The sequence below is a fragment of the Trachypithecus francoisi genome, unplaced genomic scaffold, assembly GCF_009764315.1.
Source record: "Trachypithecus francoisi isolate TF-2019V2 unplaced genomic scaffold, Tfra_2.0 Lachesis_group0, whole genome shotgun sequence".
NCBI classification, from domain to species: domain Eukaryota; kingdom Metazoa; phylum Chordata; class Mammalia; order Primates; family Cercopithecidae; genus Trachypithecus; species Trachypithecus francoisi.
The window spans coordinates 193,043,175-193,057,268 of NW_022681453.1; the positions used below are offsets into that span (position 1 = coordinate 193,043,175).

The 14,094-nt window shown below is 46.9% G+C and overlaps 1 protein-coding gene across 4 annotated transcripts; it reads right to left on the reverse strand.

Moving 5' to 3' along the window:
- GP5 (glycoprotein V platelet) lies at positions 1–12,828 on the reverse strand. Of its 4 annotated transcripts, none has more exons than XR_004437443.1 (2): positions 8,651–12,022; positions 1–462 (listed from the first exon to the last, which is right to left on the reverse strand). XR_004437443.1 is itself a non-coding variant. In XM_033213077.1 (2 exons), the coding sequence occupies exon 2, from the start codon at positions 11,545–11,547 to the stop codon at positions 9,844–9,846; it is 1,704 nt and encodes a 567-aa protein (XP_033068968.1). In that variant the 5' UTR covers positions 11,548–11,549; positions 12,517–12,828; the 3' UTR covers positions 7,728–9,843. The 4 variants fall into 4 exon arrangements, 1 of the variants encoding a protein (XP_033068968.1); XR_004437444.1 differs by lacking the exon at positions 1–462 and adding an exon at positions 497–956; XR_004437445.1 differs by lacking the exon at positions 1–462 and having other exon boundaries at positions 7,728–8,821; positions 9,420–12,022.
- Between the last annotated feature and the right edge of the window lie 1,266 nt (positions 12,829–14,094).

Sequence of the window (14,094 nt, forward strand, 5' to 3'; positions counted from 1 at the left end):
TTTTTGTTTTTGTTTTTTTTTATTGTTTGCTTTTCTTTGTTTACTTTTCCACAAAGAGCCAGCATCTGCCTGATTGCCTCTAGTGCTGAGAGGCTCACGACTTTTCTCGAAATCCATCTTCTCTATTCAGTCCTGTTGACAGCTCTGAACTGAGGATCTTCCTTCAATGGAGCCCTGATGTTTTCATAATCAGTGGAAATGTTAGTAAACCTCACAGTGCCCAGGAGCGACTTTAGCTGGACCATGGTCAAGTACCGTGCAGTGGGAGGATCATGGTGTGCAGGGGGTCTGCTATATCCAAGAGGTTCTCAGAGGCTCATCCTTGGATAGACTGTGTTCTTCTTAAAGGCGCCTGGGCAGGTGGCCAGGTCAATGACTTAGCAGAGCAATACCATTCTCAAAGCTGGGTGGCCTGCGGAATTTCACTGACACCATCTCCTCTACTCCTTCGCTACAAATCAACTAAAAATAATCTGAACTGCGAATGAATCTGAACATGAGCTTGAAGCGACAAAAGCCTTAGAAACACTGACATTTTCCATTTCTCTTGTGATGTCACTGGAAACATAAACTGCTAGGGGCTTAGAGCTGAGGAGAAGGCCCAACCCTCTGCCTTCTTCCTGAGAGCAAGCTGGGGTGCTGGCCAGCCTCAGATGGGCCCTGCCGTGGAGGTCAGGTAGAGAGGGTAGGAGCTCTGGGCTGTGGGGCCTGTGAGGGGAGCTCGCCTGGAAGGCCTCCCGCACCCCTGCTACCTCTCTGCATCTCTGTTAGCCTCCTCATTCCGGGGTGTCCTTTGTGCTGGGCAGGAGTGTTCTGGGTTCTGCTCCGGGGTGTAGCAATGGGACAGACCCCTGCCTTCCTGGTGGACCAGTGCCAGGAAAGCCTCCCTGCTCAGACGCACCTCCAGTTTACAATGAACTTTTACATTTATTGCCTTCTTTGGCCCTCAGAACACCCTGGTGTGAATGGGGAAACTGAGTCAGTGGCAGAGCTGAGACCAATTCTGCAGTTCCCAGCATACAAGGATGCCTCCTGTGGGCTCTGGATGGCCCCTGTTGGGTCCGGGCTGGGCCTGCAGTGACTGAGAGTCATGGCTTGCACCTGCCTTTTTATCTCCTTTCTCTCACTTCGTTCTGTCCCATCTATTTCTCTCTCCACCCATTTTTCTCCCATATTCCTTTCTGTTCTCACTGCTTTTCTCCATCTCATCATCCAAGACCTCCAAAAATAATGCTTAACTCTCAGGGAGCCCTCACTAGGCTTAAAGGACTAGAACTCCTGTGAGGTCGTGATGGTCTATGACCGCGAACATTAGTGTCCTCCTGGCACTTGCATCCCCCTGACTAGCAGAACCTGGGTTGGGCAGCTGACAGTGGGCAGTGCGGGCAGGGGTGAGGAGCTCTAGGCCAGAAGGCAGAAGATGAGCTCATGTGACAGCTCTGCCAGTCATAACCTCAGATGTGTCACTGCCCCTTCGTGGACCTCAGTGTTGTCATCTGTAAAGTGAAATAATAATGCCTGCCTCCCCCGGGGGTGGAAGGGTTAAGAAAACTGACTTCATGATGCTAGGTATGTGCTAGATGTTTAACAAAGGTTCATGGCTGGGTGTGGTGGCTCACACCTGTAATCCTGGCACTTTGGGAGGCCAAGGTGGGCAGATTTCTTGAGCCCAGAAGTTTGAGACCAGCCTGAGCAATATGGGGAGACCCCATTTCTACAAAAAATAAAAATATAGCTGCATGTAGTGGTACACGCCTGTATTCCTAGCTACTCCGGAGCCTCAGGTGGGAAAGTGCTTGAGCCCAGGAGGTTGAGGCTGTAGTGAGATGTGATCACGCCACTGCACTCCAGCCTGGGTAGTAGAGCCTTGTCTCGAAAAATAAAAACAGCTGGCTCTGGTGGCTCACATCTATAATCCCAGCACTTTGAGAGACCGAGCCGGGCAGATCACTTGAGGCCAGGAGTTCGAGACCAGCCTGGCCAACATAGCAAAATCCCATCTCTACTAAAAATACAAAATTAGCCAGGCGTGGTGGCACATACCTGTAGTCCCAGCTACTCGGGAGGTTGAGGTATAAGAACCACCTGAAGCCAAGAGGCGGAGGTTGCAGTGAGCCAAGATGGCGTCACTGCACTCCAGCCTGGGCAACAGAGTGGGACCCTGTCTAAAATAAAATAAAATAAAATAAAATAATAAAAGTAAAAATAGGCTGGATGTGGTGGTTCACGCCTGTAATCCCAGCACTTTGGGAGGCCGAGGCAGGCAGATCACAAGGTCAAGAGATAGAGACCATCGTGGCCATCATGGCAAAACCCCGTCTCCACTAAAAATACAAAAATTAGCCAGGTGTGGTGGCGGGCGCCTGTAGTCCCAGCTACTCCGGAGGCTGAGGCAAGAGAATCGCTTGAACCTGGGAGGTGGAGGTTACAGTGAAGGGAGATTGCGCCACTGCACTCTAGCCTGGCGATAGAATGAGACTCCATCTCAAAAAAATAATCTAATAAAAATAAAGGTTTCATTGAGTATGGCAGCAGCTGAAACAGAGCCTCCCCGACCCCAGAGATTGGACTTGGAAAGATCTATGCTGGGGTCATCAAAGTCAGGGAGCACCTGGAAGCATTGACAGAGAGGTGGAAGGCGGGCAGGTGTCACCGGCAAGTGCTACTCATTGTTTTCTTCCTCTAGGCCTCTCAGCCTCCAGTACTCTGGACCCACCCACTGAACTCAATGAATGTTTGTCTCTTTACGATGTTGATGGAATCATCCTGTAACATTCCAGCTGTCTAATAAGGGTGTGCACAGCTACTGGGCAGTGAGTCCTGCCATCCGCCTGCCTTTGGCATGCCCTATAGTGATGGTGATTGTTTAAAAGCTGGGAAGGCCAGATTGACTTCTCCCAAAACAGACTCAGTCACTTCCGATGTCACCAGAGATTCAAAGACCAACTTTTGCGATGTTCTCAGAAAGTGAAGTCAATTACAACATGCAGTGGGGGAGACGGAGGAGACAGAGTGATGAGGAATCCAGGGCAATGAGGACCCAACTCTGCCTAGGAGAAGTCAAGGAAACTTCTAGAGCTGGAAACTCAGAGAACAGAAATAGTTGGACTTTCAGTTAAAAACAAACAAACTGATGAAACCCAGTTAGCTCTTCTCCCTCCAAAGACCTCACTTAGATGGCAGTAAAAGAAATGGAAATGGTATTAGCCTACAATGTCGCAGGGAAAGGGAGAGGATCCACAATGGACTGGAGAGTTCAGCAAGTTTACGGAACAGAGCAGTTAAGGTATGATAGATGGGGAAGAGAAAGCCACAGCCAGTGCGAGCAGAGAGATCTCGTCTGCTCAGCGGAATCCCAGAGAGGCGTGAAGATGGATTATACCGGGTACGATGTAGAAAACGCGTGATCTGTGGGAATAAAAGCCAGGGAGTTACTTAAAAGCTATTTATAGTATAAGGAATAGTTATGTCTGCTCCCATCCTTAGGAAAACAAACAAACACAAAGTTAATTAAAGAAATTACAAGATCCTAGAGAAATAACCCTCCACAAACATCCTGGCTTGTAGAGGTTCCCAGTGTAACACTCAGCTTGCTCCCCCATACCCTAAAATGAAGTTGATAACCCCTGCCAGTGTGCACAATGATCCCAAAGTCAGTTATTTTTATTGCCTTACTTTAAAAATATGAACCAACAACCAAGGGTTTAAGAGAAGCAAGCAAGCAAACAACAACAACAAAATGAAATACCAGAGAAAAAAGATGTAGTTTAGAAAGTAAAGGGGAACTTTGCAAACTCAAAAATCTTAAACTCTAGTATTCTAAAACAAAAACAAAAACTGCATCCATAAGACAAGAATAAGAGTCTATTTAAAAAATTAACAGTGATTGCAGAAATTAAAAATACAATTGCAGAAATTAACATTTTTACGTAAGTGTTGGAAGGAGTTGAGGAGTCTCTCAAGAGGTAGTAAAAGAAGGTAGAAAAAAGAGACTAAAAAGCTGAAGAAAAGAAAAAGCAAAAAAAAGATGAAAGGAGAGGACAAAGGAATTATCCAAAAAAAGTATAACAGAATCTCACAAAACTTAAAAGACGTGAGTCTCCAGACGACCCTGCAAATACCCCTTTGTGTGAATGAAATAAAGAGCAATGTATGGCAAACATCAAATAAAAATCAGAACAGAGGACATAGAGAAGATCCTAAGGATGTCTGCCAAGAAAAAGAGAGGTCCCCTGTTACTAATGCCAACAAATTCCCACCAGCACCTTTGGTGCAAGATGATCATTTGAATGTAGAATTCTTTTACCAGCTAAACTAGCCATCAAGCATGAGAGAATAAAGAATATAGAAATTTGCGCTGGCAAGGACTCAGGAAAGGGGATATCCTTTGGATCCCTTTTCCTAAGTAGTTGTAAAATGAGGGAGTAGATGAGAAAGAAGACATGGAATTTGGGAAATTGGGGAAGCAACTAAGGAAAGCTGAAAATCAGTTCTAGGAAACCGCCGGGTAGGCGGCCAGAGTAATTTCTAGAAATGCTAGAAAAATGAAGGAAGTGCTAGAAAGGAAGCGTAATGACAGTGGACTATTTGGCACTATAGTAAATAATATTTACAAAGAAAACATATGAAGTCATTTTTATTCATTTTCAAGTTTTTCAACAATCACCAAAATTTTAGCTATAAGAGAATACAAAAGTGATCAGTCTTGACTGAAGCTGGGAGGTGGAAGAGATAGACAAGCATAGGACAAATAGGAACATAGGTGTCAGCGCATAGAGCAAGGCACTCATGGAGACTGTCTGCAGTTGCTGGAACGAGAAAAAGGTGAACTTTAAAGTTACAAATGTAATCACTGGAAGAACTACATATAGTGCCAGAACTTTTAAGTTAAATCACACAAAACTTGTTTTTTGTTGTTTTTTGAGACAGAGTCTTGCTCTGTCACCCAGGCTGGAGTGCAGTGGTGCAATCCGGCTCACTGCAACCTCCATGTCCTGGGTTCAAGCAATTCTCCTGCCTCAGCCTCCTGAGTAGCTGGGACTACAGGTGTGCACCATCACGCCCAGCTAATTTTTTGTATTTTTAGTAGAGACAGGGTTTCACCATGCTGACCTGGATGGTCTCGAACTTCTGAGTGATCCGCCTGCCTCAGCTTTCCAAGAAACTTGTTTTTTAGGTCAAAAATGGTTGAACATCAAAAATTTAATACAGTTCAATCTAACATATGAGTAGAAATGTATAATATCAGTAAATTAAACTAAAAACATTTAAAATCAAATCTTATTTTATTTTTTAATTAACGGAGAGATGGAGTCTCACTCTGCCACCCAGGTTGGAGTACAGTGGCACGATCACGGCTCACTGCAGCCTCAACATCCCGGGCTCAAACAATCCTCCTGCCTCAGCCTCCCAAGTGGCTGGGACTACAGGAGCACACCACTGTGCCCAGCTAATTTTGTACTTTTTGTAGAGCTGGGGATATCACTATGTTGAGCAGGCTGGTCTCAAACTCCTGGGCTCAAGCAATCCACCCGCCTTGGCCTCCCAAAGTTCTGGGATGACAAGCGTGAGCGACTATGCCTGGCCTGGACTGGCATTTTAGACATCCTCAGGGAATACGAAGCTTCAGCAAAGCTCAGGTTATATTCTTACCAAAAGCATTAACTTATTTCTGTGTTTTATATAGCAGGTCCCTTCACTATTTAGAGAGTAGTAAATCTAGCTTCTGTGTACAACTTATCTAAAGATTTCATCTTTTTACCACACATTTGGGAGAAATTTCATGGATATATGTTGTTCGGTTCGTTTTCTTATGCCTTCTAGCTCAAGCAACATAGAGATCAATGTTAATTTTTTCTCTTTTAGATCTTATATTAAAAAAACAAAACACAAAACCCACAGTTCTTTGAAGAACAAAAGGGGGAAGCCAGCTGCCATGTCATGAGGACACTCAAGCCTCCCTAAAGGGGTCCGTATGGCAAGGACCCAAGGCTGCCTGCCGTGAGCCAGCAGGGAACTGCCAGCAGTGTGAGCGGGATATATCAGAAGCAAATCCTCCATCCACAGTCACGATGATTATAGCCCCAGCCAACATTTTGATGGCAACCTCATGACAGACCCTGAGCCACAGCCACTCAACTACTCCCAAATTCTTGACCCTCAGAAGCTGTGACCTAATATATGTTATTGTTTTAAACCACCAAGATCTGGGGTATTGGTTATGCAACAATAAATACCGAATACACACATACAATAAAACCAGACCACGATGGTTTTCCAGGGGATTCTACAACACGTTCAAGGAAAAGATGATCCCAGTTTTTATGGACTATTCCAGAGAGAATGTCCCCACCCACTTTATGAGGCTCTATAACCTGATACCAAAACCAGTCAAGGATATTATTTTCAATGTATAAGCAAATCTCACTAATGAACAGATAGTAAAAGTTCTAAACAAAACAGCAAGCTGAATTCAGCAATATATTTTAAATACACACGGTGCGGCTTAGTTTACTTCGGGAACGCAAGAATGAATTTACTTTTCAAAAATCTATAAATTTATTCACCATTTTAACACAGTGAAGGAGAAAAACGATATGAGCATCTCAATAGTTAAGATAAAAATGGATAAAATCTAACTTTACTGATAATTTTAAAATATACTTAGCAAACTCAGACCAGAAATGTCACATTTATTGATAAAACATTAGAGACCTACCCTTTGCAACCAAGACGGTTCTAAGGATGCTCACTGTCCTGCTCAACATTATAGTGGAGGTTTTAGCCAGTGCAGGAAGATATTTTAAAATAGAAAAATAAATCAATAATGGGTATAAGGTTTTAATAGGAAGAAGCAAATTATCAGATTTATTGCTAGACATAAGATAATTATGTAAAATTAAATTACATTCCTATATACTGGTAATAAAAATGAGAAAACACAATTTTTTTGATTTTTTTCTTTAGAAAATATAACTTCTTAAAAAGATACCATCTACAATAGCAATGACAAATCAAAAAGAGGAAGGATATCTAGGAATAAATCTAACAAAATCAGTGCAAGGTTTCTTTTATATATATATATACACACACATACTTTAAGTTCTAGGGTACACGTGCACAATGTGCAGGTTTGTTACATATGTATACATGTGCCATGTTGGTGTGCTACACCTATCAACTGGTCATTTACATTAGGTATTTCTCCTGATGCTATCCCTCCCCCATCCCCCCACCCCCGACAGGCTGCGATGCGTGATGTTCTCTGCCCTGTGTCTGAGTGTTCTCATTGTTCAACTCCCGACTGTGAGTGAGAACATGCAGTGTTTGGTTTTCTGTCCTTGTCGTGAATGTTTTATAAAAAACATTCTAAAACATCACTGAAAGATTTAAAATGACATAAATAAATGGGAAGATGAAACATGCTTACTGGCAAGAACACTAGGTATTGTAAAAAATACAAATTCTTCCCCTAAATTGTTTTAAATTTACTGTAATTTTTTTTCTTTCTTTTTTTTTTTTTTTTTTTTTTGAGATGGAGTCTCACTCTATCTCCCAGGCTAGAGTGCAGTGGCACGATCTCGGCTCACTGCAACCTCAGCCCCCTGGTTTCAAGTGATTCTCCTGCCTCAGTGTCCCGGGTAGCTGGAATTACAGGCACCTGTCACTGCACCCAGCTAATTTTTTTATTTTTAGTAGAGATGGGATTTCACCATCTTGGCCAGGCTGGTCTCGAACTCCTGACCTCGTGATCCACCCGCCTCAGCCTCCCAAAGGGCTGGGATTACAGGGGTGAGACACCACACCCAGCTAATTTACTGCAATTTCTATTAAAATTCTCGATGGAGTTGACATGCTGACCCTGAAATATTCATAGAATTGCAAAGAGCCAAGAACAGAAGAAAAATCAGGTGGAGAGATGACCCTATACCAAAAATTATTAAAGCTCCAGTAATGAAGATGGTGAGTATGCTATGGGACTAGACAAACAGACCAATGGAGAACCCAGAAACCAACTCCCACATCTGCAGAACCCAGAAACAAATGTCAGGATCCAGCTTTCCTGCTCCACATCCACCGGGTGGTGTTGGAGGAGCCCCTGCTCTGGAAGGTGGGCACAGAGCCTGGCCACACAGGGCCGAGGCCATCCGCAGGGGAAGACAGACCGATTTGAATGTAAACTCCAGTATGAGAAAGTTTGGACTTACCTTTATACACAGAGAAAAAAACCGACTCAAAGCTCTTCTTTAGAAATCATGATGCCAATAATAATTGCTCATCCTTTCGTAATAATAGCTAGCATTCATTAACATGTATTGTCTGCAGGCCACTGGGCCCAGTCATTATATGCTTTATTGCCTTTAATTATCACAGAAACTCTACGGAGCAGGTGCTGTGTTATCCCTTTTTAAGGTTGAGGAAACCAAGGCTTAGAGAATGTAAGCAGGTGTCTTACCCAAAGTCCCATGCAGTAAGTAAGTGGTAGAGCTGGGATTTGAACCCATAGCTGTCAACTTGCCAGCCCCTGTTTTAACCACTGCCTCTCACAAGCACAGACATCCAATTAAAGCAACAAAGGTTTTACAGCTTTCAGTTGGAGGAACAAATGAGACTGTGACAGCAGCTGAACTAGAATCAAGCTTATCATTACCTTTATGAATACCAGTCACATGTTAGCTGCTCCATAAAAGCTTGTAAAATGAGGTGGCAGAGTTCCAGGAAATGAAAATCAATCCAGTGTCAAAATGACATGTTGCATGGATGTAAAGCAAGTGGAAACTCCCAGGAGGCTCAGGAAACGCGCTGGACATGCTCTGGGCACCTGGAGGGAAGGCTGTGTTTTCTTCCTCTCTCAGCCTCACAGAAGTCGCCTATCCTGACAATGCTCATGCATGAATGCAGTCCAGTGCTCTCCCAAATAGCCCATAGGCCAAAGAGACATCAAGTGAGAAAAACGGGGCAAGGGAAAAAACAAGAGCCCTACTTGTCAAATAGAAGTCGATAAAGAGGGCCAGGTGTGGTGGCTCACGCCTGCAATCCCAGCACTTTGGGAGGCCAAGGCAGGCAGATCACTTGTGACCAGGAGTTCAGACCAGGTCAGCCAGGCCAATAGGACGAAGCCGCGTCTCTACTTAAAACAATACAAAAATTAGCCGGGTGTGGTGGCACACGCCTGTAATCCCAGCTACTCAGAAAGCTGAGGCCTGAGAACCACTTGAACCTGGGAGGCGGAGGCTGCAGTGAGCCGAGACGGACCACTGCACTCCAGCCTGGGCGACAGAGCTACACTCTGTCTCAAAAAAAAAAAAAAAAAAAAAAAGTAGATAGAGCAACAGCCTATCCTTTCCCTCCAGGAAAAGCCATCATTACTTGGATGGCATGTGTTCCTTTATCCACGCATTGATTTCACAAACATTTACCGGCTTACTCTGCGCAGGAGACAGGCCCCGGCCTGGAGTTGTCCCCTTACTCAGCAGACACCGAAGAGGCCCCTCTCTCCACCAGACGCCAAGCCAGGCACAGCCGGGCAAGGATGGGCCCAACACAATCCGGCGCCCCCAGCAGTGTCAGCGCACGCCCGAGAGGGAGGGAGCTGGGGAGGGCAGGCAGCCACAGGTTACAAATGTAAAGCTTAGTTTCGAGGAGGGCGGGGTGGGGGGGCAGACAGAGAGAGGAGGGATTGCGGACCCGTGAGAACGCAGAGCGCCGAGCGGGGAGGGGGAGGAGGAGGGAAAGGAAGGCGTGGCAGTGGGAGAGAAGAGGAAGAATGAAGAGTGGGGAGGGGACGGAGAGCAAGACAGCAGCAGCCCGTCTGGATTCCCCTCCGAGCCACATTCTAAATAATTAGAAGACTTTCCCATTGACTTCACCAAGAGCTCTCTCTCTGATTAACTTTCGAAAGAGCTGGCCAATTTTAATCATAGCAAACACGATGATCACGGTGATCAAGGCCTGAACAGCTAAAAGCAGAAAATAAAACCCCCAGAACGGGCTATGATCTTGATATTCGCCCGTGGCCACGGGCTGGGGCCACATCCAGGGTTCTGAGCTGTTGGGAGCCAAGGCTGGATGGACAGGGGTTTCCGAGGAGCTGTCCGCAGCGGGGTGGGGAGGCGGGCCCCGGGGGCCCGGGCACTCCGCGTCAGCCCCCGGCAGGGCCCAGAGCGGCAGGCCGGCGAGCTTCCCAGGGCCTGCGCACCGCGGGGGCTCTTCCAGGCCCGCGAGGCCTGCGTGCTGCCGAAGCCACCCCAGGAAGGGCCCCAGGCCACAGTCGCAGCGCCAGGGGTTGTGCCCCAACAGGACCTCCTTCAGCCGGGGCAGAGCCCCAAACGCGTCGCCAGGCAGGGTCTCCAGCTGGTTGTGGTCGAGCTGGACGCTCTCCAGGCTGCTGAGATTGCGGAAGAGCGCGCGGGGCAGGGCGCGCAGCCTGTTGCGGCGCAGGGACACCTGGCGCAGCCGGCCGAGGCCGCGCAGCAAGCCGTCGGGGAGGGCGGTCAGGCCGTTGGAGTGCAGGGAGAGCACCCGGAGCTCGCCCAGGCCCTGGAAGGCGCCCTGCGGGAGCGCGCTCAGCCGCGGGCTCAGAGTCACCCCTAAGGACCGCAGGCGGCTCAGGTTTCGGAAGGCGGCGGCGGGCAGGGTGCGCAGCTGGGTGCTGTTCAGCCACAGCTCCTGCAGGCCCCCCATCTCCCCGAAGAGCACCCCCGGGAGCTCTGCCAGCGGGTTCTCGAACAGAGTCAACAGAGTCAAATTGTGCGAATGAAGAAAGAGCGCAGAGGGGAGAAACGCAAGGTGGTTTCTCGAGAGAGTCAAAGAACTCAGGTTTGGGAGCCGGTCGAAGGCCCCGGGTGTGATGGAACGGATGTGATTTCGGTGGAGCTGCAGTTCCGTCAGGGCACCCAGGCCGTTCAACAGCCCCGAATCCAGGGACACAAGCCGGTTCGAGTGGAGCAGAAGTCTCTCAAGCTTAGCCTGTGCTCCAAGCAATCCCCTGGGCAGCTGGGTCAGGTTGTTTCCCGATAAATCCAACAACTTCAGGTTCCCCAGTTTCGTGAAGAGACTGGCAGGAAGGAAATCGAGCTGATTCTGGTTCAGAGCGAGCTCCTGCAGGTTAACCAGTTTCTGAAACATGTTTTGGTCAATGCCCCTTAGCGCATTGTGGTCCAAAAACAACTGCTCCAGGAGCACCGTCTTATCCAGCAGCGCGCCTGGAAGATGAGTGATTTTGTTGCGCGACAGCCTGAGGGTTTTCAGTTTTACCAGGTCATTGAAGGCACCGGGGGCAACGGCGGAAATGTGGCTGTCGGAGAGCATGAGGCGCTGCAGGACGGTCATGCCACTGAAGCTGTGGTTCTGCAAGACGCCGCGGCCCATTCCGAAGAGCAGGATGTGCGTGAGGTTGGTGGGCAGACCCAGCGCGGCGATGCGCGCCACGTCGCCCCCCGAGCACTGCGCGGCGTCCCGGAAGACACACTTGCAGGCCGGCGGACAGGTGAAGGGCTGGGCGCGCAGAAGCCCGAGCACCGCGCACAGCAGAGTCCTCCTCAGCATGTCTGAAAATGCAACAGTGGGAACGTGGTCAACACACGGGAGCGTTCGCGCCCATTCTGAACCCTGGGATCCTGCACTTTGTGCAGAGGCACAATCCTTTGGCCAGAATTCTCACTCCCTCTTTTCTTAGGACTACAGATTTCCCTACGTAGTGAAAAGACATTCATTCTACACACTGCGTGGTTTCATTCTTTCGCTTTATTGATTTTCTACTCTCAGTTTAAAGCATTGAGATTAAAGCGTTTTCAAGCTACTGAATAGCCAATACTTTAAAATCCTTACATAGAGAATTAATTAAAATAGTCATTCCCACATTCAAGCTCACAGACATCACAAAGCAGTGTCCATTGTGAAAACAGCTCTGCTCTTGACTTTATAACTTATCCTGCATTGGCTATAACCAACAGTCAAGAAGGGAACAGCAAAGTCTGCAGCCACCACCATCTGATTCTTTTGCTCACAATCATGCTACTTCCACAGTAAGAAGTTACTCTATTAAAACAAAGGACATCTCCAAAACAGCGAACACCTTCAATCAACAGCCAACAAAAGCCTATAATAGTTCCTATCAGTTTACGCCATGCATTGTTCTCAGCGCTTTATTTATACTACATGCATTTAATCCTTACAATAACCTTAGGAGGTAAGTAAGTTATCCCTGATTCAAGGATGAAGGCACAAAGGCACAGAAAGGTTCAATAGTGTAACTAGGGTCATATAGAATTCGGGGGGTAGTATTTCTGACTTAGCCATAAGTATAAAGAGCCATAAGTATATCTAAGATGCTTAAAGGTAATACTCATGGCACTGAATTTTCTGTGAAATGCACACCATGCTACTCATCTGCCCAATGGTTCCCAAGTGCACTTTTCCATAAATTGCTTCTTGTGCAATTTTACTTCTCATGCACACACAGACTAATGGAACCCTCTAATTTCCTATACTAACGTTTAAAATATTTGCCCTTACCTGAAATGGTTCTGCACTCCAAAGCAACTGAAAGACTTAGCGCTTTGCATGTGATTCGACACTTTCCAAAGGAAGGGGGTGGTATCCTTGCATCCTGAGGATAAAGACTTTACCAGAATAGGTCAGGAAAGGACCCTAGCTCAGAGCCCATGTTCTGGTTTTTAATGACAAATATCTTCAAACTGAGAGACCATATATAACCCGATTCCTCCTGTCAAAGCCAAGAGCAGTGGGGAGAGTTTTTCCATAAATGGCACACTGTAACTGTGATGCCAGGGAAGTTTAGTGACAGCTGGATCACTGCAGTAGCCACACCCCTAGATAGACCACACTTCCCTTGGGTCTTCCTTTTCATGCCATATGGCCCTAATTTTCCACCCAGGTTTTTTTTTTTGTATGTGTTGTTTTTCTTTCTTCACTTAGCAATAAAGCTAAGAACATTCTCAAATGCTCCATTTTTTGTTTTTTTTTTCCTTTTGGGACTAAGGCTGAGAACATCTTTGAACATGTTCAATAGGTGGCAGGGTGCTCACTTGTTCCTTTTTTGGCGGGGGAGGGGGCTCTGTCGCCCAGGCTGGGGTGCAGTGTTGCCATCTCGGCTCACTGCAAACTCTGGCTCCCGGGTTCAAGCAATTCTCCTGCCTCAGCCTCCCGAGTAGCTGGGATTACAGGCAGACACCACCACGCCCGGCTAATTTTTTGTATTTTAGTAGAGACGGGGTTTCACCATGTTGCCCAGGCTGGTCTTAAAACTCCTGAGCTCAGGTGATCCACCCGCCTTGGCCTCCCAAAGTGCTGGGATTACAGGTGTGAACCACCACGCCCAGCTGCTCACATGTTCAGTTTAACTTGGGAACATCAAACTGCTCTCCAAAGTGGTTGTATTGGTCTACAATGCCACCTACCATTTATGAGAATTCCTGTGCTTCCTCTCTGCCCACACTTGGTCCTTCCTAATTTTTGCCATTTCTAAGAAAGATATCTCAGCATGGTTTAACTTTTCCTTGCCCTGTTTAATGATGAACTTGAGCACCTTTTCACATAATTAAGGCCCACTTGCCCTTCATTTGAGAAGGCTGGGGTTTCCTTTTGCCCATTTGTCTATAGGCAAAGCGTGTCTGTGTGTCTTTTGAGCTCTCTGATAATGCTGTCTGCATTAAGACTTCTATCCTTCAAGACACCATAAAAAAGGGGAAAAGATAAACCACGAACTAAAGATATTTGTAACACCTATAACTGACAAAGGCTTAATACAGAATACATAAGGAATATCTGCATCATGGGATCCAATCACCTTCTGATGTAGCCAAATGTAGTCAGAGCCCAGTACATGCTGAGTTGACTGAAATTACCTTCAAAGTCATGCAGTCCTGGACCGCAGGGAAGAGCCACTGCCTCTGCCAAGTATTGCAGGAGGTCTTTCAGTTCTGATCAAGGAATGCAACTCCAGAGCCCAGAGCTGCTACACTGGTGACCTGGCAAGTCTGTCATGCATAGGCACATCACGTGAAAGCTCCCCCCCGCCACCGCCCTTGCCCATGAAAATGCCAGGGAGCCAACCTGACAGCCTGGGAAGGC